Source organism: Cryptosporidium sp. chipmunk genotype I, assembly GCF_004936735.1.
Source record: "Cryptosporidium sp. chipmunk genotype I strain 37763 chromosome Unknown contig_2, whole genome shotgun sequence".
In the NCBI taxonomy this organism is placed as follows: Eukaryota; Apicomplexa; class Conoidasida; order Eucoccidiorida; family Cryptosporidiidae; genus Cryptosporidium; species Cryptosporidium sp. chipmunk genotype I.
In genome coordinates this window covers 380,671-408,654 of record NW_027125624.1, presented here as the reverse complement: position 1 = coordinate 408,654, position 27,984 = coordinate 380,671, and the positions used below count along the sequence as shown (strand labels likewise).

Sequence of the window (27,984 nt, the reverse complement as noted above, 5' to 3'; positions counted from 1 at the left end):
CTAAACTAATATGAGAAAGATTTTCTATATTGTATTGTTAAATATATTTTTTGCCAATTCTTTAGTTTCTGGAAGTGATTTAGACTACGTAAAGAAGGATTTCTTAGGTTCAGAGGAAGATGGAGTTAGGAAGGGAGAAAAGAAGAATGAAGAACTAGAGTTGAAAGAAGTTGAGACTTCAAGCTTAAATCATTCTCAAAAGGAAAATAATTTTGAAAACTTAAATAATGTGAGATTATATTTAGAATTGGTTAAAGAAGAAACGGATCAGTTCATTGAAACATCACTTTCAGAAATTGGAGGTTTAAAGATGTCGTTAGATGTTACAAACCAAACTCATCTACAGGATTTGGAGTCTGTTTTTAATGAGAAATATCTAAAATATAAGGATGAGGTGAGCCCAGTATTAGAGAGATCTTTCCCAGGTAAGAAAGGATGGTTTTCTAATATAGATATAAAAGTCCAAGAAAAGTTCAGAGATTTGTTTGTTCAAGATGTTGAGACAGTCAATAAAAAGATACTGAAGAACGTTCCATTGAATTACGTAAATGGTATAGACGTTAATAAGTGGTATCCATTGTTGGATTCAATCAACATATTTGCAATATCAATGTTAAGTGGTGGTTCTTCATATAGGAAACAGAAACAAAAGTTCCATAAAAAAGAACTAGAAGAACTTGTTAAAAAAACTAATAGTATTTTGGTTTTGATTTCTATCATTACTTCTGATTCTTGTTGTAGACAAATAGCTTGGGGATTAGTCATTGAAGAGGCCCAAAACATTTTGATTCTCAATGGAATAGCTAGAAAACTTATTAAAAGGTCTCACAGCTCAATTTCACTCCTGAAAAGTAGGAATGAATCTGCTATTAAGCAACATAATGCACTAGTTTCAAGAAATATCGAGCTGGATTCAAATTTGAAGGGTTTGTTGGATACTATTATTAAGGCTAGATCTGATGAGCTTAGCTCTATAGTTACTGTAGAAGATGTTTATCAGGATCTTCAGTCTTTAAAGTCTCACTATTTGGATTTGCAAAAGGAAAGGAGCCAGTGGATCATCTCAAATAGAAAAATGGTCAAATATTTTGTTGATTGGCTTCAAATTTCGATGAATTTAATATTTAAAGTAATATTGGGTTTGTCAAAGTCCTTTTTGGCCTACCATTTACGTAATTTATCGGATTTAGTATATACATTAAAAGAATATCACGGCGATTTGGAAGAGGTAGACCAGAGAATTAAAAAGTCCCTTGATGTGTTTGGATTTACAATAGACGCCTTAAAAACTGGGATTTTAGCTGTGAGACATGAGAACAACTCTGAGATCTTTAAACAATTACTTAAGAAATTTGAGAATCATTTTCAAACATTAAAGAAAGGGTATTTGGAGGCTTGGGATAAAATATATAAACAGATCAAAGAAAGTGACCCAAAAGTTCAGCTTGAGAGTTTTTTCGAGTCTTCAAAGGGTTTATTTAAATATCTATGGCAAAAAGACTTAAAAAGTCCATTCAAGTTTGATTCAAATTCGGAGTTTCACAATACGAAAATAACTGGTTTGTTTAAAGTAGTTAATGAGTTTATTAGATCCGAGAGTGTATTAAAAAGTTCTGAAATACAAAATGATTTATTGAGGTTAAGATATTATAATGAAATGTTATTTCCAGATTTGAAGCTTCAGATTGAGCTAGTATATAAAGAAAAGGAAAAGTTTGCTATGTCAGGAGTTCTTGACTTAGAGAAATTGGAATATATATTAAATCATATATATTTGAATGAACAAATTGAAAAGTGTAATTCAAATTTCAGGCACTTTGCAAATATTCCAACTTTGAGATTGGGTATTTCGAGTAGAATTATGACCAAGACCTCAATGTGGGAAGAGGAATCTCCATTAATTTCAGGTCAGGAGGAGCTGAGGTTACTATCACTAGATTTTATACTAGAAAAAAAATCCAAAAGTTTAATAAAGAGTTTTTTTGAAGCCAGTTTTGTAACTTCAGATAGTGATAAAAGTGATACTTTGAAAAAGGAAACAGTAGAGAAGTTATCAGACTTGAAAGAGAGGCTAATAGAACTAAACTTCAATCTTCAAAAAGAACTAGACGCTCTGAAGGAAGATAATTCAGAGATGGATTCTATTGGGAAGCTACTAATAAACAAGATTCAAAGTTTGGAAAAACATATTCAAGTATTGGAATTCACCATTTCTAATATAGAGAAGTCAGATCAGGAGAGTCTGGATATTTTACTCGGAATTTCTCAATCTTTCTTGAATAAACAGGGAGTTTCAAGTGAGACATTTCCAGCTAAGGAGAGACAGACAAGTGTTAAAAAGCTGAGAGATGAGACAAACAGATTAAAGAATGAGATTTCTGGATTTAAGGTTATTTTGGATAGAGACTTAAAACTGATTAAAAGAGTTTCAAGATATAGTAATGATATAAGCATTCTAGATGATAATCTTAAAATAATGAATAGATTTCTGTCTCAACTTCAGGCAAGAATAGACCTTTTTTGTGGGAGGATTGATAAGGATGGTACCTCCAAAACCTCAAGAGTTCTTTCTATACTGAAATATGCGGTAAGAAGGAAGAAACCTGATAATGAATGCGAAATCCTGACAGTGGAGTTTTCAAAAGCAAAGGAAGATATTTCAGCTTTTCTAAAGAATGCATCGGAAACGGTTACTGAGTTCCATGAAAGCTTTAGAATGTGCAATGAAGTTGAGGCAATTTCCTCAAAGTTTAATAATCTCGTTATAGAATTCCAGCTTGCAAAGAAAGAATTACAAATGTTGCAGACATCTTACTTAAACAAAAGCCTGGAACAGGGAATAAAACTCCTTGAAAAAAGTATCCAGAAGCTTTCTCAAGAGTCTAAAGGGATTACAAAAGAATTGAGATGTTATGTTGAAATTATTTCTACTCCAGAAATTATCACAGCTTATATTAAAAATGTAAGAAAGGAAATGTTCAAACTACAAAATACTATTGAGAGAGAATTAAATAGTCACATTCACACAAATTAAATCTCTAGCACTTCTATATGAAAAAGCAAATTTTTTTAATTCGATTCCCACATTTCAATATACATGCATGCATTGCATGTGCAGTGGCGCCAAAGAACCGGTACTTGGGTTTAACTTTGGTGGTAATAATTTCTGGTGACCATCAAATTTGTCTTACTTTATGAGAGCAAAAAAAAACAAATACAAGGAATATTCCGCCGAAAGCTGACTTTAACAGCTTTATTTTTTCCTTTCCTACTTTGTTATTAGAAAAATAAGCTTAAGATGTTATTTATATATCATTCTAGTAGTAAATGAAAAAGAACAAGATAACTAACTTTAAATAATAAATAATCATTACTTTTGTTCCAAATACATCACACCCTTTTCTAACCTGACCTTGCTTAATTTTCAGCTATTTTTTTCCCCTTTTGTGATACTCTTCAAATTATGATTGCAAATATTATAAAGCGTCAAGTAGTGTCTTGGCTCTGCTAGAAATATTAAAAAATTAGCACATTCCCAAAACTTTTGCAGATTTTCTTGCTTTTGGAATATTTCTCTTGAAAGAAGTAGAAGCACCAGCAGAAACTGGAGCTCCAAATGGAGTAAGTTCGGATGAATATGCAATTTGAGTAACATCTCCTTGAATGTTATTTTTGAACGTCTTGGCGATTTCCTCGGAAATAATTTGAGAAGCAGTTGGAGCATTGGCAAGGGCCTCTTGTATGGCAGCCTCCTCTGCTTGTACATTGGCGTAGACCTCCTCAACTTCTTTTTGTCTTTGTAAGAGTCTAAGCTGCTGCTCGTTGAGCCTTTCTTGCATATCATAGACATCAGCAACAACTTCATCAAGCTCAACCTTCTTAGCGTCTCTGACGTCCTCACAAAATACATGGAAATCATCAATAGTCTTGAATCTTTCTCTCCATTGGGCTACTGCGTGAAGAATTCTGGCCTTTTGTTTCTCTTGTTCATTATTTAATGCCGAGTTCAAATTCTCCACATCTTTATCTTGAACCTCGATTAACTTGTCTAACCAGCAGACAACAAAGTTCTTAAAAGCATCCAAAGTTATTGGTTTTCTAATATCAACATCTAATATAGCTAATCCATTACTTACATGTCTGTTGTCTAAGGCACCGTTTGCGGTTGTGAATCTCAAAAGTAAATCAGTATATCCAAAGTTCATAATCAAATGTCTTGAAATTTTTTCAATTGTCTCATAATCTAGTAATCCAACTCCATCAACACAGTGATAAGCAAAGATAGCCTCCAAGTTAGTTTCTAATCCAGGGAAAGTTGCGAATGCCCATTCTCTAACGTCTTGAGCATCTTGAGCTCTGTCCGCTCGTAATTTCACTAACTGATTTCCCATATTTCAAAATATATTTTATAATATATATGTATTTCAATATTCTAGTAGTAACAATAATAATCAGTAACAAGTTGTTTTGCTTTTCTCACGAGCAATTCAAAAAAAAAGAACCAATATACTGCCTAGTCTCCCCAGTCCCAATTACAACTTTGCAATTTGGTAATGTTCCGAAGAGAGGGGGAGAAAAGGAAAAATAAACCTTAAATTTTCTCTTCTATCCTCTTTTGTGCACGTATTTTTATATATTTATATTTTTTGCATATAAATATATCTAAATATTAATCTGCAATTATACCAGTTATTCGAATTACAGCTATATTAACGGGATCTCTTCATTCCTCAGCTTTCCAGTCACTTTATTTCTTTAATACTGATATAAGTATGTATATATATACATACAAATATTACTCCTTTCCTATGGAATTATATTTTACTCTAATTATATTATATATATATATAAACAAACCTATTTATTTTCTTCTTAATTATACGTATTTTATTTTGTCACGTATTTTTTATATATTAGCATCTCCTTACACACTTTTACACACAGTACGATCATCTATTTAATTAGATTTAGATTCAACTTACCCCCTATTTAATTATTTCCAAGATTCCTCCTATACGTATTTAGACATGCAATCCAGGCGGGAGAATGAGCGGGAACCCACAGGCCAACTGCACTAGTTTTTCAACCTTGAGGTTGAAGTTATGGTTTTTGATTTTGGCGGGAATATTTTGAAAGAAGCAGTGGGAGATTGCACTGTCCTCAAGAAAAAAGTTTTTTTCTTTTTAAAATACATTGTGCCTGAACTCTTTCATAATTTCTAATTGATTCGAGTTACCATCAGAACCTAGATAGATCCGAGATGCTCCACTTATTAAAATTTAAAGGCTCTGAAAGTAGGCGATTTGACTAGTTCACAAAAAAAATGTAAAAAAATGCGCGCGCAAAACATGCATGACTAAATTTATATAACTACTAATTAGCAAGAAAAGATGTTTCCTTTCTGTTAATTTTCTATATAAGTCTAGATTAAGTAATTAGGGACAGTCTTATAAGTCGTGGAAGTTGGAGCTTGTGGTGGTAGCTGCGATGATTTCGCAGAAAGATTTTTCAATCGAGTGTTTGATCTCAGCAAAGGAGACAAGTAGGATGGATGATCCATCGCTGGACATGAGAGTTATGGTTTCACTGGTCCCAACATCAACTTTGGCAAGAGAGTCAAGAATATGGCCCATATCAATTACGGGCCTTCCTTGGCTGTCGGTCTGTTGGAATAAGTACTCTCTAAAAAGTTTGCAAATATATCTGTCTCCAGTTTCGTTCCACTTATGGATAGCATTAAGTTGTGTTCTGTCCGCAATTGTATTGATTTTGGTGAGAAGTCTAAAAAGTCTTCCGTTGTCAATTTCCTTCCTGAATTCGTTCTCCAGAGCGTCTGTGAGTTTCAGGCTGTGCTCGATTTGAGGAATCATTCTGGCTGCTAGCATATTGGCTAGAATGAAAACATCCAGGTTATTCTTGTTTAAAGCAGGCTTTGAGAGAAGAATAAGTACCAGCTTCTTGAGGTCATTTGAATACAGAGATGATTTCAGGAAAATTTGCTCAACTGCATGGTTTAGGTCATTAATAATCGTCAGGGAACCACAGCACAATGCGAGGATAATGTATCCAAGTGCAACCAGATCTTGTTTCTGGTAGTCTAAGATAGTTTTAGACTCATCTACCCTTGTTAGGTCCAAGATTCCGACGCAGTTCAGACGCAGTCTGCCTCTATATGAAATTAAGAGTTTTGTTGGATCTATTACTCTGGCTGCAAGCTGGGAGCTGTGGATATGAACCAAAGCAAGGACAATCTGAATAATGTAATTCCACAGTAAGGGCTCTCCAATAGGCTCCTTAAAATGAACCGATTCCATTGTGCTTGCATTAGGGATGTAATCATATACTGCTACCAGCGAACTCTGGGAAAAATCCAAAGATGCAAAGCTTTGTCTATATGATACTACGCACGGATGTTGTGCAAGCTTCTGCCATCTCTCCAAAAGAGGTCTCACAGCTTCAAACTCGGATAAGGGAAATCCATCTATTCTTCTTAAGCAGTATGCAGAGTAGTCCTCCACGTTAATTGCCTTGTAAGCGTAAGTCTGGTAGCCACAAAACCTAGTAGTCGAGGCAACATTCGAGTCGTCTAGCAGACAAAGACCGTAGAAAATCCTTTGTACAATGGGAGGTACGTAGTGTTGTCCGATTCCTCCAGATCCGCTCCCATTACCTCCAGTGCCTCCTCCTTCTCCAGAGTTCCCACTGTGACTTTGACCAGCTGAGATAATATCGTTTTGAGTTAATAAAAGGGAAATGTTCTGAAGCTGAAGCTCATGTCTTATTTGAGTGATTGCATTCATCTGTGGGACTGTTCTAAGGAATGGCAGATTCCAGCCTCTAACCCTTCTACAATATTCTGAAAGATCCAGTACATTAGGGTGCGGATGGTGGTGCTGGCCGATTCCTGCAGAAGGGGCCGATCCTCCAACCCCGACTCCCAAACCCAATCCTAATCCTACTGCCCCTCCAGATACAGTTCCTGGTCCCGATCCAGCTGTTACGGAGTGACTTTGGCCCACTATGTGGTTACCTGAATCTCCATAGTAATTTGTGGAATCGATTCCATTCATGCCATGGCTCTGGAAACCACCAGGACCTGAGTTTCCTGCCCCGGAACCAGTCCCAGAGGTGTATTGAACAGCATGAATGCCTCCTCCTCCCAAAGAGGCTTGTGATTCCTCCTGCAAGCTTGAGCTGGACTTTTGTCCAGAAGTCGTCCCTCCAAGTAATAATCCTTCGTACTCTGATCCGGGGAGACCATTAATGACACCTATAGCTCCGTCCGAGACGGAAGCACTACCCAGAAGGTCCATTCCTCCAAACCCTCCAGATTCCTGAGTATTCCCTCCTAATAGGCTTCCTGAACCACTAAAGACCACATTCTGCTTGGATCCACCTGCTGAATGGGCTCCCAGCTGGGAGCTAGAATAACCAGCGGAGGAGATCTGAAAGCCTCCATGCTCATTATGATCAATAGTATTGCTTGTATTATGCCTTATTGCTGATGGAATAAAAGGTTGTGCTGAGGCTGTTAATCCAGATCCCATTTCCCCTGCTGAGCCTGAAGTTCCACCTGTGCTTGTTCCTGCCCCAGCTCCTGCTCCCATTCCTACCACGAAGCCACTTCGTGGCTGGAAAGTGGGAGCATCTGCATGGAACGAGGAAACCAATCCCGAGTGTGACTTGGTTTCAATATCACCTCGCTTTGCTTCTCCTGGTGTCTTTTCTTTCATAGATTGACCACCTTTCCATATATATATAATATATATATATCATATATATCATATATACACTATAATATAGCCTTAACTTAGTGTAACTCAACTTCTTTTCCACATGAAGTACATAATAATTCTGCCCTTAAAGTCTCACTATATATACAGGAGACTCCTCAATTCCCAATGAATATTTTATGCAAATAAAGGTAGATCCAGATCAATGATATTCTCTCTGATTAAACTCCTATATGTTTGGAGTATAGCTTTTTTGTAGATTTTTGACAAGATTCCTGCTTCAATAGCCGTTAGGTTGAAAATTAGTACAAATACCTCCTTGCTTGTTCCTTAAAATATGAGGGGAAGCTCAAATTTTCAGCCTTTTGCTTGCTTTTAATCTTTTTTTTGCATATGCCGGTGTATACGTGTCGTATCCTTTTTAGCCCTTACATTTCCGCCAGGGGGGCACTTTAAAATTTGGAGGGGGGCCAAAACCTACCCGGTACACCAAAAAGCCAAAATTAAGCTTAAAACTTGAGAATAAGTAGATATTTTGGAGAAAGTAGAGGAGTCTGGAAAATCCTCTATTTTTATTTCCCTTAGTCTGACAAATATAGGAAGACGGATTTCCTAAGAAAGATCTCTTATAATTGATTACTTGAACGGAGAGTTTAAATATAGTTCTCACAAAGACTGGAATTACATTTTAAGCTTTGATTTCGAGTTCAGGGAGTCTGGACGGTAAGAATAAAGGCCTAGCAACGCAATAGAGCACAAATAAAGTAATTTGATTTTTTTTTTAATACGGAAGAAGTCCAAGCCCAAATTAGAAAATGAAGCCTATACCGATGCGATTTTTAAGCTACTTTTTACTTTGGCTGGTTTCAAGCTCAGCCTTGATAAGCTTAGCCAGAAGCTCATTGATTGGAATTGATATTGGAAACGATAATTCAAAAGTGGCGTCAATTCGTCCAGGAAGAGGGATCGAAATTGTTTTGAACTCTCACAGCCAACGAAAGACAGCGACAGCTGTATCATTCAGCTCTTCATCTCCATCTATAGTGCGTCTATTTGGTGAGGATGCCCTTGGAAGCATGGTCAGGAACCCAGTTCGTACTTTGCTACACATTCCAAGCTTTCTGGGGATGTGTGGAAATGATATTGGTGAGACGAAGTCTACAGGAGAACATAATGGTAAAGTGACTCTTCCTAATGGTCTACGTGGAGACCTATTCCCCTATGTTATAGAGCAGAACAAGGTTCAGAATGGATTGGTTGTTAGAATTGATGGTCATGGAATGGTTCCTGAGGAGCTTACTGGGCATTATTTGGACTTCTTGAGACGCATGGTTGAGGGCTCTTCCACCAAGGATAGCCAAAGCAAGAAGGGTGGCCTCTCATTGAACTTGAACCCGGGACCGATTTTCGGTAGCGAGACAGTCGGGGCTGTTATTGCCATTCCCCCAACTTTCACCCAAAGACAAAGAAAGAGTTTGGTAGACTCAGCAGAGATTGCGGGGCTGAATCTATTTGGACTGGTAAACTCTCTTGGAGCAGCCGCAGTGCATCAATCAACGGATTTAAAAAACAATGAGAATTCAACCTTTCTCTACTATGACATGGGAGCCAAACACACCTCATCGTGTGTTGTAGACTTCCACCCAGTGAACGCCACACATATGGGAAGGACTGTTCAGACTCACAAAATCAATGTATTAGGTTGTTCCACAAACTACAACTCAGGTGGCTATCTTGCAGACCAAGCAATATCCGACTTAATTATGAATAGGATAAGGACAGCCCCAGAAAAAAGCCCGCTGGCGGGTGTGCCGTTGGACAATTCAAGGGTGTTGCAAAAGATTGCTAAACAGAGTGTGAGGACAAAGTTATTGCTTTCAACGTTGAAGCAGGCGGACTTTTTTGTGGAGTCCCTTTATAAAGATGTAGATATTTCTCAATCAATTTCTAGGGAGGAGTTTGATCGATCAATTCAGGAGAAGATACTGTCTAAGGCTTTGGAACCGATTAATGAGAGTCTGAGAGTAGCAAACAGGACTATGCAGGATATTACTGATGTGGAGATTTTGGGAGGTGGTATCAGAGTTCCTGGTGTGAGAGCATTGTTGGATCAACACTTTGGGTCATTTGGGAAGAATGTTAGCCAGAGGTTGAATGGGGACGAGGCAATGGCTTTTGGAGCGGCTTTCGTCGCAGCAAACCAGTCAGCTACTTTCAGGACAAAGAACATATTTTACAGTGAGCACTCCTCCAATAATTATTCTATAAGTTTTGGCGATCGGGAGATTCCGGTTATTAATAGTACATCTCACTACCATGGAGCACACCATATTGAGCTCAAGTCAGGCGAGGACTTTACTGTAATTTTAACTGAGAATGGCAGACCGATTTCCAGATTCAACATTTCAGGAATTCCAGAATTTATTTCTGGGGCTCAGGAGGGTGGTGCTCTTGGGGAATCTTCGTTGTTGAATGTTACTCTTCAAATAAAAGTGGACACTTATGGAATTTTGAGTCTGGAGAGTGCTTATGGGTGGAAGATGGTAAACCGGACAATTAAAGTTCCAGTCACAGTGCCAGTGAACTCAACAAAGCCTGAGGAAGGGGATTCTGTTGCTAGTTCAAACAGCACAACAAATTCGACGGATAGTGGATCTGTTTCAAATGGCGATAAGAAAAACTCTACTAGGACAGTTTACGAGGACAAAGTGATAACAAGATCTCAGCCATTCATGCTTAAGTTTTTAGAGGAGCCTCTTGACTGTCCTTTACCTCTTACTAAGGAGATTAAGCAGTCGATTAGCCATCATATTAATGAGCTGAACAAGCTGGATGCTAAGCATAGGCAATTAATGTACTCAAAGAACTCATTGGAGGCACTTATCTATGACAACAGAAATAAGCTGTATGACGATATTTATCAGAAGGTAACTCTGGAGGAAGAGAGAGAGGAAATTACAAAGCTTCTATCAGAGACTGAAGACTGGTTATATGAGATTGGTGATGATATCACCTTGGAGCTTGTAGAGGATAAGATTAAGAAGGTTTCCAACAAGACAGATTCGGTTCACGTTAAGGCAGAAGAGTTTAAGCACAGGAGCGAATTGATTACTAATGTTGATAAGAAGCTGAATTTCACAATTCAGACATTTGAGGCGATACAATTTACCCACACATGGGTCCAAAATTCGACCTTTGCTGAGGTAAAGAGTATGTTGGATGAGTTCCAGGCTTGGTACAATGATACTAAATCAAAACAATCTGAGTTAAAGCCAACAGACTCTCCAGTTTTGCTCAGATCAGAGACTCTTAAGAGGCTAGATAGCGTAGTTTCTAATGTCCAGAGAGTTCGAAACATTCCCAAACCCAGACCTAAGATTAAGTCAAAGCCAAAAAAACAGGACAATGAAACCCAATCTAACAGTAACTCTACCTCCAATCAATTCAATTCCACAGCTTCGTCGAGTAACGGGACAGCAGATTCCGAATTCATTCCCCCTATGAGTGCTAATTCCAGCATAGACTCTGACTCCTCATCAGCCTCTTTGAACAACTCTAGCGGTATTCCAAGCTCTGAACAAAACAGAGATCAGTCCGAACTTTGAAAAGTGATTCAAGAGTCCGAGCTTATGCAACTGGAAATAGAATAGCTGTTACTTAAATTCTTTGGAGTTTTTAAAAGAAATTTCTAGTATAAGTTTCCCAAAATTATAAGGCTTATTGAGGTTATCACAATAGGAAATACACATTCACTCTAGGATCTAAACTAGTGGAGGGAGGATGGTTGTAGAATATATAGGGAAGTTTAGTTCTTTTAATTTTTGAAAAATTAAAATATTTAAAAAGTTTTTTACTTTTCTTTCCTACCTCGTTGATTTTCGACTGTTTTAAGACTCTTTTCCCTTCTACACTTTTCTGACCAGCATGCAGTGCATGCACAAATCTCACACCGGCGTTACAAGCCACATAACTTTCAAATTTTTATTGCATGCAAACAATCAGATTACGTGTTTTTAAATGAAAATTATCCACATAGGTTTTTTAAAATATAAAATTTTAATTGAAGTTGAATAAAAGTGAAAAAAGGCGTTAATTTTTTAAATAAATATTTCCCGAGGAAAATTGAATAAAATAGAAGAATGTAGAGTGAAGAGGGAAATATAAGGAAGTATTTTGAGAAGAGAACAAGTAATAATTGGACTATATTATGAAATAGTAAGTAAATGGACACAAATATAAAGGGAAGAGAGTAGTTTAAAGACAATCCTTATTAGCATATCGGATTTCAAGTAGGCAAAAGAGGAGGGTAGATTGGAAGTTTTTGAATTTTGAGATACTTTGAAGTATATCGGAATATTTGTTTAATTGATTACAAATAGTTAAATTTTGAGTAGAAAGAAAAAATTAATAATAAATGTAGAGACATCTGCCGCAAAAATATTTAAATTAATAAATAAGATAATGGCAGTAAAAAAAAACACTAAAAAACAGAAACGTACAAGTAATAATAATTCAAGATAAAAGAGTTATAGAACAGGGTTGGAAGTTTGCCTTTGGCAGAGCATTCTTAGAATCGGGTTTTGTAATTTATATAAAACAAGGCACATTACGAATAAATCAAAGCACGGAACTTAATAGGAAATATTAAGGCAGGAGGTTCAATTAAAACAACAATAAGCTAAACTCAAGATTTAAAAGGAGCTTAAGGGTTTTGATGGGAGGGATTAAGTCGAGTTTTAATACCATTTGGCAAAGAAAATGGGCTTTAATTTGTTGGTTATTTTCAACCCTAATTAGAGAAATATCAAGCGACTTGCCACCAAATTGTATTCATGGTGATGTGGTTGGCACATGGAGAATTCATGTGGGAACTTATAAGCCATGTCCTTTGGATCAAAAATTTGAGGATCCAACATGTGGATTTCCATCTCCAGATAGAGATTTTGCGCATAATTTGTTAACACCAACAGAAAGGGGATTGATTAACGATAATTTTAAACTTTCATTTACATTTGATGTAAAATTTGAAGATAGTGAATTAAAGGTTATCTCAACTCAGAATTTGGATGGTGTTGATACAAAAAAGTTTAATAATTTTGAAAAAGTTGGTACAGTGGGTAACTGGACAGTAATATTAGATCAAGCTTTTACATTCTGGACAAAGTCATATAGATATACAGCGTTCTTTAAGTACATTAATGAATACGAAGATATTAATGCATCATATTGTTACTGCCACACAACTCTTCTAGGTTGGTGGGATTCATATCCTGAAAGTGTGATTTCCAATCAAGATAATAAAGAAGAAAATAGAATATTATCACTTGAAGAGAGAGGTAAGTATGATAATCACCCTTGGTTAGTCATGAGCGAAGATTTAAAGTTGAGAAGAGGTTGTTGGTATGGAATGAGGATATTTGATGGGGACGGTAAAACGACAGATAGAACAGAATGGACTTTAAAACTTCCAAGATGGAGATCATCACCTTTGGGATTACCTCCAGATCATCCCGTTAATGCACAAAATCCAACAATTGCTGAGTATTTAAATGAGGTATCAGCAAAGTATTCAGGATTTGAGAATAGGAATAAACTGTGGAATAGGAGTAATAAATTTGAAATAGAAAATAGTCAGAATTTGGATACACTACCAAAAGTAAGAAAAGCATTGAAAATTTCGCCACATTTTGTTCAAAGAAAAAAGTCTAATGAAGAGTATATTACAGAAATATCAAGTGTCAGAGAAGAAGAGCAGATTTCTGGTTCTAAAAAGAATAGTAGCGATGAGCCAATTTGGATGAGAATTAGGTCATTTGATTGGTCAAATCCTGAGCATGTTTATGGAAGATTAGGAAAGAAGGTTAAATTAGTTCCAGAAGTTTTTAATCAGGGAGACTGTGGAGATTGCTTTGCGGTAACAGCAGCTACAATAATTACATCTCGTTTATGGATTAAGTATTCAAGCGACCCTGACATAGTAAGAAAAGTGTATGCATCATCAATACAGATGTCAGAATGTAATGTTTACAATCAGGGATGTGGTGGCGGATTAATTACTCTTGCTTTTAGATTTGCTCAAGAAATTGGTATTAGAACGCAAGATTGTATACATGATTATGCCGAACATCTTGGTTTGAAGAAGATATATCCAACTCCTGTGCACACACCAGATGAAGTAGGAATTGCGGATGATGGCCATAGCTTTTTACAAACAAAAGGAGGAAAGGAGTTTGAAAATCAAGGGTCTCAAATTGAAGAAGTTAGGCAACAAGAGGAATATGATCAAGAGAATGGCCAGCAGCAGGACAAATATTATGAAAATGGTCAAGCTCAAAAGTACCGAGAGGATTATAAAGATGATATGGAAGAGCATTTGGATGGTGCTAGTAATGTAGAACATATATCAAATCTACACGATTATTATGAGGGCTCTGATGATGAAAATTCATCAGATAATGAACATTTGGAACATTTTAACAATGAAAAATATAGTATTCCTACTAAAAAGTTTAATGTTATTCAACAGTTGTGTTGGGATTTAGGTGGTCAGATGGGTGCAGCAAATACTCAATGTAGGAAAGGGATTCCTATTACAAAGAACATTCCAAATTCGTGTTCAAAGATAATTAAGGTAAGGGAGTATAGTTATGTCAACAACGTTTATGGAAGAACCACTCCCCGGGATATTATGGAATCTTTATGGAATGAAGGCCCTATTGCAGTTAGTTTGGAACCAACATTGGAGTTTTCATTATATAATTCGGGAGTATTTAAGGGTTTTTATGATCCTATTACACGGCAATATCCTTGGTCAAGTATTCCTTGGTACAAAGTTGATCATGCAATGGTAATAACTGGATGGGGGTGGGAGACTTATGGTAATGAAAGGGTACCTTATTGGATTGTTCAAAATAGTTGGGGTAAGCGTTGGGGTGAGAAAGGGTTCTGTAGAATAATTAGGGGAGTAAATGAGTTATCAATTGAACATGCGGCAGTTAGAGCATCTGTTACAATATATGAAAATAATAAAAAATATAAGGTGACTGATTTACAGAAGGTACATGATGAGTCAGTATTTCAATATTTATGAGATTCATTTGGAACATTGACGGGATGAACATAGGATTTGAGGAAAGAAAACAGTGCCTTGACTTGGATTCAGTTGGAATTAATTTATAAGGTGGTTAGTATGTATTTATATTAAGTGGAGAATTTTATGTATTACAGAGGAGGGTCTTAATTAAAAAAAATATCTTTTGATATAATGCTTGGAGAATAAAAAAGAATTAGGAAAAATGATTTCTTAGTTTGATGTTTTTGTATGTAAATATTTTTTAGTTTAATTTGTATAAAATTTGTATTTTCTTCCTTGAAAAAAATTAAAAATTATGAGTAAAAAAATTCGGTACCTAAACACCGGCACAGGGTAAAAAAATTAAGGTACCGATTAAATTTTTTTTTAACGTTTCAAGAGAAAATGAGAATAAAAAATGATAAAATAGCGAGAGTGTTTTGAATAAAGTGATAAATTAAGATTTAGGATTTAAAACCAGAGTTTTTTTCAGAAATATCTAACTTCGGAAGTAGTTGGAGAGTTGATGGATATTATTAACTGTGGAAAAGAGATAATTGATTGTAATAGTATTCAAGATGAATGATAGGAAGTTGGTTGGTACAGGAGGAGGTGATTCTGAAGGTTTTAAATTTAAGTTTTTGGATAGTTTGGATTTAATAAATAATGATGAATTGATGGAAATAGCTATGGATCCAGTGAGTGTTATGGGATTATTGGAGATTTCACTATATCCATCAGAAGGGGCAGAAGAGCGATTCAAGTATAGTAGATTGGCAACGGAGCTGCTTTGTACGAGTGTGTTCTTGGATGTGTTAATAAGTGGTTACACCTTTGGGATAAATTTTAATGCAAATACTAATTCAGATTCAGCCAAGGATTCTGAGTTGGATTTTAATCTAGATTCAGAATCAGATTCAGACTCTGTGTTAGATATAGATTCAGAAAGGAGCTCGGAATTCGAATCTAATTTCAGCTTAAAATCAAATTTAAATATTGAGTTAAATTTGGTATCAGGTTCAAATAGTCGTAGCAATGATGGTACATATTCAATATCAAACAAGCAGTTTAATCTTGAAGATAATATTGCAGTAGAAGATAGCCGATTGGATAGGATATATGCAATGCCAATATCCGTCTTAATAGCATTTATATTGGATGAAAATCATGAGTATGAGGAAGAATTTGAATTTGAGTCTAATCTGGTCGGGATTGCCAACTTTTCTAAATTGGTTTATTCTTTGATGATTTACGACTTGGAATGGACTTGGAAGTATATATTATCAACAAGAAATGGGAGGTTTGTATTAAATTTGGTAGGTTTAGTTTATCATCCTTCGGTATTTCACTTGTTAAAGTTGATAATTGCAATATTATACTATCAAGATCAAGATCACCAATTATTAATTATAGCTACCGAAATAAAATTGGAGGATATATTGTTGAGATTGTGTCAAAACCTTGGGTTGGATGAGGACTTGGGAGATGGAAGGAAGCTGGTAAGTAGAGGGAGGAATAGGGGCAGGCCACAGTTGATAAATTCAACATGTGAGTTTTTGTTAGATATATTTGAAGGACTTTTAGATCTAAGTCAAGTATTTGATCATTTCAATTTTGAAAAAATTAATATAGAGTTAACACCTTTGTCAATGGATACAAAGTTATCAAGAAGAATGGGATACTTTAGAGAAAGTGAGAAAATGAATAATACATTTAATATCTGGAGTGAAAACAAGTACCGAGTAGACAAGATTTCATTATCAGATGAATTAATACATGAATTACTATTTAATTTGTCAATGTCTCTTCAGAATTTGGAATTTATACTTACCGATGACTCTTTATCTAATTTAGAGAATTTTAATCTCTATTCTGGACTGGCTTCTGGATTAATGCTTGTGATAAATACTATTGTAAAGGCGGAAAGGGGAAAGGAAAAGGATCAAAAAAGATTAGAGAAGAAAAAGAATAAGAATAGGAAGAAAGAAGAAAGAGAAAAGAAAAGTTTATTTGGAGTAATATCAACAAAATGGATGAATGATTTGGGGGCTAGAATTTTTAATTTAAACAATCAAGTAATGAATTCAGAATCAAGAGGAGGGATATTAATAAATCCAATTAAATTATTAAGAGGGATAGATAATAAGCAGGTACCAAATATTATTGGTTCAAGATTAAGAATGATAAACTTTGAGATTATTAAGATAATGAAAGGGTATATTTGGGAAATGGTGGTGGAGCTTTGTATAAGAGAAGAGGAATCTTCAGAAGTTGGGAGAATCTCCAGTTTAAGCACTACTAGAGGTTATTTAGTATCACTGGTTATTGAAATCTTGGATTACATTGAGACTTTGATAGATTTTGAGGATATTAAGTTGTTGAGAAGCTTGATAGAGGCGACAACAAAGGGAGAGGACTGGCATAACCAGGATAACAAAGGCCAAATTAGGAATTGTTCTATAGTTTGGGAGATATTGGATTTGATTATATTTCAAGGTAGGATAAGTAACTCTGTATTAGAGGAAAAAGCTTTTAAGATTTTTAAAAGTTGCTTTGACCATTTTGAGAAGGAGAAAAGTCCAACTTTGGGATGTACAGTCAAATACAATCATTCAAAGTCAAATGCATTTACTTTAGATGATATTACTTGTACAAGAAAGTTTTTTGTATTGGGATACTTTAAGTCATCATTGTTTCTGTCACATATGGTTAAACATAAAAGGAGTGAGACTTGGATGGACGACAGGATTCTAAGGAGGACAATTAATAGGGTTGGGAGCGTGAGTGGCCCAAGTTTGCTTGGGTTTGGTAGAATATCCCCAGTATTCGCTAATACTGAAAACACCTATTACAGCAACAAACTAAGAGTATCAAAAAAAATGAACAGTATAGTTAGGAGATCTTCCAACGGGACAGAAGATAGTAACAATTTAAATCACCAAAGGGTTTCAGAGTATCTATATAGTGAGTTAAAATCTATGCAGGAAAATCAACCTTGGATTATTTATTACTTATGGCAATAAGGCTAAAAGAGGGAGAGGTTATTTCTGCTCTCCTCGTCGTCTGGTATTATTTTTTTTCTAAATTCTAGCTTGTTTAATTTTTGAGTTTTAATTGTTTTTTTCCTTCTATTTCTTCATCCTCCTCTTCCCCTCCCTTTCCTCATGATGTTTGGCCCCCCACACCAATACCTTTGAATTTTTTTCCTATACCGGTGCTTTTGGATCACGAAAATAAAATGTAAATTTCTAGCAATTTTTTTTTAAAAATTTTTGTGTTGGTTAAAAATAGAAAATTGGTTATATTAATATTAAGGTTTTCATTTTGAACAAGTTAATTTGAATTAGCTTCTCTGATAGACTTGAGAAATCCAAAAAGTAATAATAGTATTTACTTTGGAGTGGTGGTAAAAAATGAATCTAATTCAAGTGGAAGATTATTTGAGGGAAAAGTATGGAATATTATCTATAATAGAGGAAAAGAGGCAAGAGGTATTGGATGAATTAGAGAAAAAGGGAGGGAAGGCTGGAAAGAATGCTCTTTGTAATAAAAGTGGTACAGGCAACGAAGAATGGAAAAAGGATCTGGATAAGTTTATATTGGATTGTGATTTAAGACATTATTTTGTAGGGGAATCAATTAAATTTAAAGATGGAAAATTAGTTACAGATTTGAATAATTTATTAGTAATGGTAGTAAGATCACATGATTGTTTGAGATCAAAAAAGTCTTCAGTTGCGGGTTTTGATGATATTGATTTGGATAATGATCTTAAAGATGAAGATTGGGATGACTTAGCAGACTACAATGATGATTATAACTATGATGATTTAGGTAATAAAGAGGATTACTGTGGTAATAGTAAAGGGGGGAATAAGAAACAAGAGGAAGTTGGATTAGATGTGGAAAAAGGGAAAGGAAAAAAAGGATTTGCAAGTCAAGGAAGGCTTAAAAAAAGAATGTTATATTTTACATTAACAACAGGTAGAGCGAAGGTATCGTCTTCAGAACAGTTAGGTGCCCAAAAGAATGAGACAGTGATAATTAATGCTTTAGAATATGAGAGATTAAATAGTATAAATTATGTGGACAATAAAGTATTATATCCAGGTACGAAGTTATTATTGAACGTACAACAAGGAGGATTAAATACGTTGCAAGTGCAGAATTCAATATTATTATTAAAAAACAGCAATGTAAGGTATTTGGGAGGGAATGTGGAATCCTTGGTGGAATCCTGGAAATTGAATAATATATTAAGTGGATCAGGATCTAAAGGGTTTTCTGGATCAAAAAATCTGACAAAAAAGCCTCCAAAGTTTATCCCGTTTGCTAATAAGGAGTCCGAAAGGAAGCAGCTAAATGAGCAGGTTAAAGATGCACAGCAAAGTTATCTACAAAACAAAGAGAGTCAAACCAAGTTAAAATCTGTTCCTTGTTCAACTTTTTCTTCTATTGGGAGTACAAGTAGAGACGAGTCTGAGAATGATACCAGGAGTTTGGAAAGTAGTGTTAAAGCTTATAATGAGTTTATTAAGGACATTCAAAAATATAAGAAACAGAATTTGGTTTCTCTGGAAAAGTTTAATTTATCATCAAAAGATGAAAAAGATTTAAAGCCCAAGAAAAAGACTGCAGTAGCAGCAGAAACAACAACAAAAACATCTAGATCTAGTAAGAGTGACAGGAATAAGTTACATGATGATCATGATCCTGGAGCTCCTCTCAGAGGAAGACTTCTTAGATCAGCTGAGAAAATTGACTTTGATGCTAGGGAATTCTTGAAATCTCGTCACGATAATTCTTCAAACATTACCTTGTTTGATCATCTGTTTTCAAAACTTGATATTAAAGGCGCTCTTGGCACTGGAGAAAATTCTGGAGGAACAATTATAAGAACACGAGATGTCACAGAAGGAGGCGGGCATTCCAGCCGTGGAAAAGGAAACAGTTCTGGAAAAACTGGAGAAAATTCTAGTAGAAGAGGATATTCTGGTCGAAGAGGAAATTCTAGTCGAAGAAGACATCCTAGTCTAGGGCATTCTAGTCGGGGAGGAAAGGGGGGATGAGGAGGTAACGGCCGACCCGGTCACGGAAATTCAACTAAACGTTGAGAGGGAGAAAAAAAAGCTGAATGACGCTTTATGTTAATAATCTCACTTTACTTGACTCTTTGGACAAATTAAATCATAAAAAGTTTCCCACACCGATGAGCGCGCGCGCCACACACCCATCACCCCCTCTTTCTTACATAATTAGCGAGCGTATAAAGAAATGATTGAGTGCGGGCTGCTTAAATATTTCATGCAAATGGACCATGCGCCGGTACGCGCGTCAGTAGTATAAATTAAATTAATATATTTTTTTTACTAAAAAATAACTAGGCTTTATCCTGATTTTTCTAGTCTAACGCAACTATTTTCTTTCTTTGAAATAGTTTGTCAAATTTGTCCTTCCCTATTCAGATTGTTTCTAAAGGTAATAGTCTAGCAAAGCCAGTTTTTAATTTACCATTATTTTTAAAATACAAGTATATGAAAAAGAACTAAAACAAACATGCAGTAACGCTCAAAGACGCACTTGGGCGGCAACATTCTTTCATTTTCCCACATACCGATGTGAAAACAGTACACAAATGCAGTTTTTAAAATGTAATAATTAAAATGGACTAAATAATGAAGATTCTCGGTAGAATTTAAAAAGTAAATAAAAGCCATCAACGACGATTTCGTACGGCGACTTTCCAAACTATTAATATTATTATATTCCATTTCTATCAGGTTTTCCCTCTTTTTCTTCTCCTTAGTTTTCTCTCATTTCCCTCATAACTTCTCCTCCCCTTTGCCAATTCCTTTCTATTGAGCTCCTTTCTATCTTTCCTTATAGCATGGGTAAGGTGATGATACTACTAGCTTTTATCACATAGTGAAATGGACCACACACTTCTTCCTCGAGTAGTAAAAATCGCCATACACAAAAAGAGCTGGAAAACTCTTGTAAACATGTTTGAATAAAAAAATATAAGCTCCTTTTCACCTCTGTAGGGCAGCACTTGCGGCAGTAGTAGTAGTAGTAGTAGTGGTGGTGATAGTAGTCGTGGTAGTGGCGGTAGTAGTAGTAGTAGTAGTAGTAGTAGTAGTAGTAGTAGTAGTGGTAGTGGTAGTAGTAGTAGTAGCGCGTATAACCATAATAATATATTAGTCAGAAGCCCGACTCTTTAGAGAACTGGAGCAAGATAAGGGGATGAGGTAGATGTGGCAATAATATCATTTTTTGGAAACCCTGGAAAATATGAAGTCACTTCTCTTTCCTGTGTAACTAAATAAGAATAAGGAAAGAGTGCTAGATAAAAAGAGCATTTCGAGATGGCTTATCTTTCATGATAGAAACGTCTATATATTAAATTAACGAGAACTAAGCCTTGAGAGCCATTAGTTATTCTTTCTTGTCAACCTCATCAAAGGATAATCTTTCTTCACTAGATATTTTCTTTATTATAGCTTCAACCTTTTTCTTTTGCTCCAATAATTCAGAAACACGGGTTTCTTCATTTGAAATAGCTTGTAATAAATTCTGAATCCTCCTATTAACATCCATCTGGATACCATGTGTAGTGCTCTTTCTCTTTTCAAGCCTGGAAATAATTCTAACAAGTTTGGGAGAGTGGATTTTGTTCTTCATGGCCTTCTCTCTAATTATTTCTAATTCTGCATTGTTCTTATTCTCATATTGAGTCAATAAGTTACTCGAGGACTTGGCCTTTTCCAAATCTCTATTCAATTGCCCAATGTTTTGTCTAACCAGGCTAATTTCCATCTCAAGCTTGGCAAGTTGTATATATAATTGTGTCAAGTCCTTAGAGTCCCTGAGATCTAAAATAACCTTGGTTAATAACTCCCTATCTTTACGAAGCTCTTTCTGAGTTTTAACATGCTCTTCCTTTCCTTCCTTAACAATCCTAACCAAATCATTCATATTGTCTAATAAAACATTCATATCAATATCCTTACTAGTCTTGTCAGATGGAGTCTTTTTCAAGTCATCCTGAAATGGGACTTCTTCATTAGATATATCATCACTCACAAATGGGGATTTTTCCTCGTCCGACATTGAGGGTGGGAAGGCGGTGGTGGTAGTAGTAGTAGTAGTAGTGGAGGTAGTGGAGGTAGTGGAGGAAGTGGAGGAAGTGGAGGAAGTGGAGGAAGTGGAGGAAGTGGAGGAGGTGGTGGAGGAGGTGGTGGTAGTAGATGAGAACCCAACAGACTCATCAGAGGCGTTCTTTCCGTTGTGATAGAAACATTTTCTCTCTTCTGTGCATAACTCGCACTTACCACATTCTGAATCAAGAGCCAACTTCCTAGTAGCATGACCATTGTCGCCATTCTGCTCAGACTCTTCATCCTTTGTAGATGGTTTCTCAGTAGTGCTTTCACCGCCAATGGGCTCTTCTCTAAGAGACTGCAACCTAAGCAAATCATATGTCAAGAAATGGGCACTTTGAGAGCCATTGCACTCACACCCAGTCTCAGATTCTAAAGATTTCTTGCCTCTAAGCTTTGATTTGGTCTTTTTCGTGGTCTCTTCTTCGACTTTAGTACAAGACAAATCGAGGTTGCCAATATTCTGAATCTCAATCTTACCTTCTTTATCTCTCTTTGAAACCAAATCTACTTTTCCTCCAAGATGCAAACGAGTCAAAATAAGCTCATCTTCGGTATCCTCGTCAACTTCTTCTGACTGCGTCTCTGAGTCAACATCTTCAGGAAATGATAACTCCTCGAGCTGAGACTCATATACTTTGACAGCTGGGATGTATCTAGGTTCTGGAGTAACGTTTGGAACCTCACCAACAGTAGGACTTAGTTCCTTAACATCAACCATGTCTTCAGTATCATCAGTTCCTATCTTTGGTGGCATAGGTATGGATTCAAATGGTTTAGTTTGTCTATCTGGAGCCTGAGAGATGGTAGTTTCCTTCTCCAAAACCAAATAAGCTCCTTTAACCTGCGTTTCAACAGTTTGTCCACCCTTTACAATGCAATGCTCACATATTTTATTCGCTTGAAGAGGAAGAGCAGTGTTCTCAGCACTCACAGACGATCCAATAACATAGACCAAAAATCCGAAATAAAACAAAAACTTCATATTATTCATTTTTTCTCATAGAAATCCCCAAATTATTTGTATAGTTACATGAAATTTCCTATATGTTAAATATTATCTTTGAAATTTAAACAATATTCAAATTACGGTAGCCAAATTATAATCTTCTTTGATAACTACGCAAGGCTCTCTAGTGATATAAATATATGTACATATATTAGTATATATCAATAAATATAGATATCAAATTATGTTGTTGAAAAAAAATCTGAACAACTTGATTTGTATCAAAGATGATGATTTCTTGTCAATTATCTTGTTTATTCCTCCTTATATTTTTGCTTATTTAATTTTTTTTTCCTAAATTATATTCCCGGGTTTTGACTATTATTTTCATTATTTATTAAAAAACATTAACTTTATGTCTTTTTTTCTTTTAATAAATTTATTTAAGTAATACTATTACTTTAAACTATGCTTCCTTTATCTGCCGGGGCTTCGATTTAAAAGTTTTTAATTCCTTAAATTAAAAAAAAGAAAAATTTTATCTGTTATCTATTATCTGTTATTTAATTAACCTCTATACCGGTACTTAAATATTTTAATTAAAATTGTCTCAGGGGTTCCCGCCTAACATTGTCGTTAACATGGCGTTGGGCGGGCCGGTAATGTTGTAGGCGGGCCTTATGATTAATAAACTAATAAATTGAATCGGTTAAAATTTATTTTCCTTCTTTTTCTTGTTCTTGTTTTTACAGGTTTATTAGATTAATTATTTTATGTTAAAATACAATAATAACTATTGTTTTTCTTAATATTTCTTTGTAGATCCAATATCCAGCGGTATTACACTACAAAAGAAATCCCATTTCTACAATTTTTTTTTAAAAAAGTAGCAGTGTACGAGACTTCCCCTAATTTTTCATTTATGCATTCTATAGATATGGAACTAAAGCTATAATTAAAAAAAAGGTGACGAGTTGACGCCAAAGCAGCATTTAGTTGTTCATCATAGTGCAAAAAGAATATAAAAATGGGTTAGGAAAATAATTCAAGGGAAAGAGAAAGAAGACAAAAAAATCGTAAAAGCTTAATGATCAAATAATACAAAACGATATCAATACGGTCTAAATGACAAAATTACTACATTAGTATTTTATCTTTCTTGAAAAATTATGGGATCATTTAGAATAAATGATCCCATAATATGATTTAAGACTTAGATTACACTTGATCTAACTTTAAGAACAAACTTTGTCACACTTTTGAGAATGAAGGCGGAATCAGTCCACAAATAATGTGCTTATATAATTCCAGTTATCAAATTTAAATAATCCATACAATTAAAAAAAATTAGGACAAATGTTGAAAAAAAATAGCATAATCACACCAAGACGAATTGTAATATAGTGTGATTGGAAATATATATTATTGATTAATAATAAAATTGGAATTGTACTTGAACTTTTGAAATATAATATAAATTTAAAAGAATCTGCTTAATGATGCTGGAATGAATAACTGTTTAACTATAGTATTTTTTTTTAATTTAAAGACTTATGTAATTACAGTAGGCTTGCTTCTACCGGTAATCTCTCTTAATTTTATTTTTTTCTCAACTATCTCAATTAATTGACTTAGAGCTTCTTGCGTCGTTTTTTCAAACTCTTGAGGATTTTTCACAGTCTTTTCCATATATACTCGAATAGTTGCTCCTACTGATCCTGTTCCAGAAATTCGAAAAACAATTCTTGAATCATCCCTAAATACAATTCTAACGCCCTGATTTTTGGTAATTGAACCATCCACTGGATCATTATATGTGAAGTTATCCATAAATTTTACCTTCAACCCACTTGAGCGAAGAGAATTTCTTAACTTCTGAGAATCCTCCAATAATGAATTTAAATGCTTAAAGAATTGATCTGCTTTTTCTGTTTCAATTGATTCATAATCAAATCTAGTATAGTAATTCCTTCCATATGTATTCCAAAATTCTCTAGTAATTTCTTCTACAGATACAAGTGGCTTTGTTGGATCTGGATTCTTATAAGCTAAAATTGATAACCAGGCCAATACTGCCCATAATCCATCCTTTTCACGAATATGACCACTTCCTGTTCCAAAAGACTCTTCACCACATATGTCGATCATATTTGCATCCATCAAATTACCAAAATATTTCCATCCAGTTGGAACCTCATAGCATGGAATTCCGAGCTTTTCTGCTACAGCATTGAGTGACATACCTGTAGGCATAGATCTCGAAACACCAACCAATCCTTTAGAAAAGTATGGAATAGCTTCTTTAGCATAGGATGTTATTATTGCAACAGAATCGGAGGGAGTAACGAAGAATCCTTTACCTAGGATCATATTTCTATCACAATCACCATCACCAGCAGCACCAAAATCTGGAGTATTTTCATCAACTTTTTCAGGATTTCTAACCTTCATCAATTCAACAAGATCCTTCGCATAAGTAAGGTTCGGATCGGGATGAAGACCTCCAAAATCTGGTTTAGACTCCAAATGCAAGATTGAATTTTCTGGAAGTTTAAACTCTTGCACAAATAACTTCCTAGCGTATGGACCAGCCACACCATGCATAGAGTCAAAAACCATCTTGAAATCTTTTCTGTTAAGCAAACTCTGAATCTTTTGAAAATCAAATATTTTCTTCATTAATTTCAACCAATCTTCAGATGTATCTATAACTTCAACAGAAAATTGATTAGGTATTAATTCCTGTACACCAACTCTACTTAAATCAATCTTTGGAAGTGTAATTTTCTTGTATGATTTTAACTTCTTTGATATCTCAAAAATTAAATTAGTAACCGAATCTTGAGCTGGACCTCCATTTTTTCCGTTAAATTTAACCCCAAAGTCTTCATCAATACCACCCGGATTATGGGAAGCTGTTAAAAGAATTCCTCCGATTGCAACACCATTCTCTCTTTCTCTTATAATGGCACTTCCTGCCGGCGTTGAGCATAAACCATTAATACCAGTCCAAATCCTTTTAACTTTATGGGCTGCAGCGATTTCAGATATAATCTGTATGGCTTCTGGTAAGAAAAATCTTCCATCACCGGCTACTAAAAGTGTAGTACCTTCAAAATGTTCTTGTGGGAATGATTGGAAATAAGATTCAATAAAGTTGGCCAAATAATTACCTTCCATAAATACACGGGTTTTCTTTCTTAGACCACTTGTTCCTGGCTTTTGGTCAAGATAAGGTGACACTTGAACCTCTTCAATTAAAGTGTCAAATAGATTCTTCTTTTCATCAGGGCTCCAAGTGCCTTCGCTTTTATCTGAATAATAGTAAGTCTCAGTTGTTTTGGTTTCAAGGATATTTTTTGTCACAACAGATACTTTTTTCTTAATTAGACCCTTTTTTTGGTCGAATTGAATATCTTCAGAGGTAACTACTTTTGCTTGGTTATCAACCGGTTTTATCAGATGGATTCTTTGCAAATGCTTGAAGTTTCCCATACTATTGTTTGCATTCACATATTGATTTACAAGAATTAAAGAAAAGATTATATTCAAAATCCTCATCATCTTTGTATAAAAAGTAATTAATAAAGTTTTTCTCCAGTTCTTAATTTGTGACAATATTATTAGCTCGTCTTTACCCTCGAAAGATAATATTTTTTTTCGAGCCTCCATTAAAATATTTCCTAAATAATTACATTGAGGAATTAAACACTCATAAAAATCTTTGGCCTGATAATTTTCCAATTTCAGTGTTTATTACTGTATAATTAAGTTATAACAGTTGGCCTATCTCTTCCTGTTAATTCTTGTAGTTTAATCTTCTTTTCAACAATTTCAATTAAATCGCTAAGCACTTCATTTGTTGTACTATTAACTTTTGTTTGATCGCTCACACTCTTTTCAATGTAAATGCGGATTGTTGCTCCCACTGACCCTGTACCTGATAGGCGGAAAACTATTCTCGAGTTATCCTGGAATATGAATCTTAAACCTTGATTCTTAGCAACAGATCCATCTACTGGATCGTTATATGTGAAGTTATCAGTTAACTTGACATCAATACCATACGGTTGAATGATTTCTCTTAATTTCTGATGATTTTCCAATAATGAATTTAAATGCTTAAAGAATTGATCTGCTTTTTCTGTTTCAATTGATTCATAATCAAATCTAGTATAGTAGTTCCTTCCATATGTATTCCAAAATTCTCTAGTAATTTCTTCTACAGATACAAGTGGCTTTGTTGGATCTGGATTCTTATAAGCTAAAATTGATAACCAGGCCAATACTGCCCATAATCCATCCTTTTCACGAATATGACCACTTCCTGTTCCAAAAGATTCTTCACCACATATGTCGATCATATTTGCATCCATCAAATTACCAAAATATTTCCATCCAGTTGGAACTTCATAACATGGAATTCCGAGCTTTTCTGCTACAGTATTGAGTGACATACTTGTAGGCATAGATCTTGAAACACCAACCAATCCTTTAGAAAAGTATGGAATAGCTTCTTTAGCATAAGATGTTATTATTGCAACAGAATCGGAGGGAGTAACGAAGAATCCTTTACCTAGGATCATATTTCTATCACAATCACCATCACCAGCAGCACCAAAATCTGGAGTATTTTCATCAACTTTTTCAGGATTTCTAACCTTCATTAATTCAACAAGATCCTTCGCATAAGTAAGGTTCGGATCAGGATGAAGACCTCCAAAATCTGGTTTAGATTCCAAATGTAACAATGAGCTTTCTGATAATCCAAATTCATTAATGAAGATTTTTCTTGCATATGGTCCAGCCACACCATGCAAAGAGTCAAAAACCATCTTGAAATCTTTTCTGTTAAGCAAACTCTGAATCTTTTGAAAATCAAATATTTTCTTCATTAATTTCAACCAATCTTCAGATGTATCTATAACTTCAACAGAAAATTGATTAGGTATTAATTCCTGTACACCAACTCTACTTAAATCAATCTTTGGAAGTGTAATTTTCTTGTATAATTTTAACTTCTTTGATATCTCAAAAATTAAATTAGTAACCGAATCTTGAGCTGGACCT

At 35.0% G+C, this 27,984-nt stretch overlaps 9 protein-coding genes across 9 annotated transcripts in view; 5 read left to right on the top strand and 4 right to left on the bottom strand.

Annotated features, from left to right (window-relative positions):
- Positions 1 to 10: 10 nt before the first annotated feature.
- On the top strand, positions 11 to 3,034 carry ELE39_001838 (uncharacterized protein; the record flags this gene model as incomplete). The annotated part of the gene is made up of 1 exon (XM_067345561.1): positions 11 to 3,034. The coding sequence occupies one exon, from the start codon at positions 11 to 13 to the stop codon at positions 3,032 to 3,034; it is 3,024 nt and encodes a 1,007-aa protein (XP_067199449.1).
- Positions 3,035 to 3,524: 490 nt separating this feature from the next.
- On the bottom strand, positions 3,525 to 4,391 carry ELE39_001837 (uncharacterized protein; the record flags this gene model as incomplete). Its single annotated transcript, XM_067345560.1, has 1 exon — positions 3,525 to 4,391. The coding sequence occupies one exon, from the start codon at positions 4,389 to 4,391 to the stop codon at positions 3,525 to 3,527; it is 867 nt and encodes a 288-aa protein (XP_067199448.1).
- Positions 4,392 to 5,447: 1,056 nt separating this feature from the next.
- ELE39_001836 (Ser Thr kinase) lies at positions 5,448 to 7,733 on the bottom strand (the record flags this gene model as incomplete). Its single annotated transcript, XM_067345559.1, has 1 exon — positions 5,448 to 7,733. The coding sequence occupies one exon, from the start codon at positions 7,731 to 7,733 to the stop codon at positions 5,448 to 5,450; it is 2,286 nt and encodes a 761-aa protein (XP_067199447.1).
- Positions 7,734 to 8,548: 815 nt separating this feature from the next.
- Positions 8,549 to 11,338, top strand: ELE39_001834 (APG-1 like HSP70 domain containing plus ER retention motif; the record flags this gene model as incomplete). Its single annotated transcript, XM_067345557.1, has 1 exon — positions 8,549 to 11,338. The coding sequence occupies one exon, from the start codon at positions 8,549 to 8,551 to the stop codon at positions 11,336 to 11,338; it is 2,790 nt and encodes a 929-aa protein (XP_067199445.1).
- A 1,109-nt stretch (positions 11,339 to 12,447) lies between these two features.
- On the top strand, positions 12,448 to 14,823 carry ELE39_001833 (secreted papain like protease; the record flags this gene model as incomplete). Its single annotated transcript, XM_067345556.1, has 1 exon — positions 12,448 to 14,823. One exon carries the CDS (start codon positions 12,448 to 12,450, stop codon positions 14,821 to 14,823), a length of 2,376 nt encoding a protein of 791 aa, XP_067199444.1.
- Positions 14,824 to 15,383: 560 nt separating this feature from the next.
- ELE39_001832 (uncharacterized protein) lies at positions 15,384 to 17,828 on the top strand (the record flags this gene model as incomplete). The annotated part of the gene is made up of 1 exon (XM_067345555.1): positions 15,384 to 17,828. One exon carries the CDS (start codon positions 15,384 to 15,386, stop codon positions 17,826 to 17,828), a length of 2,445 nt encoding a protein of 814 aa, XP_067199443.1.
- A 390-nt stretch (positions 17,829 to 18,218) lies between these two features.
- Positions 18,219 to 19,874, top strand: ELE39_001831 (uncharacterized protein; the record flags this gene model as incomplete). Its single annotated transcript, XM_067345554.1, has 1 exon — positions 18,219 to 19,874. The coding sequence occupies one exon, from the start codon at positions 18,219 to 18,221 to the stop codon at positions 19,872 to 19,874; it is 1,656 nt and encodes a 551-aa protein (XP_067199442.1).
- A 1,366-nt stretch (positions 19,875 to 21,240) lies between these two features.
- On the bottom strand, positions 21,241 to 22,959 carry ELE39_001830 (uncharacterized protein; the record flags this gene model as incomplete). The annotated part of the gene is made up of 1 exon (XM_067345553.1): positions 21,241 to 22,959. The coding sequence occupies one exon, from the start codon at positions 22,957 to 22,959 to the stop codon at positions 21,241 to 21,243; it is 1,719 nt and encodes a 572-aa protein (XP_067199441.1).
- A 1,506-nt stretch (positions 22,960 to 24,465) lies between these two features.
- The window catches only part of ELE39_001829 (phosphoglucomutase), a gene marked incomplete at both ends in the record, with an annotated part of 3,729 nt that continues 210 nt past the window's right edge, over positions 24,466 to 27,984 (bottom strand). Inside the window, 2 exons of the mRNA XM_067345552.1 lie at positions 24,466 to 26,643; positions 26,694 to 27,982. Of these exons, the coding sequence (XP_067199440.1) occupies positions 24,466 to 26,643; positions 26,694 to 27,982 (3,467 nt within the window). The remainder of the gene's footprint in view (positions 26,644 to 26,693; positions 27,983 to 27,984) is intronic.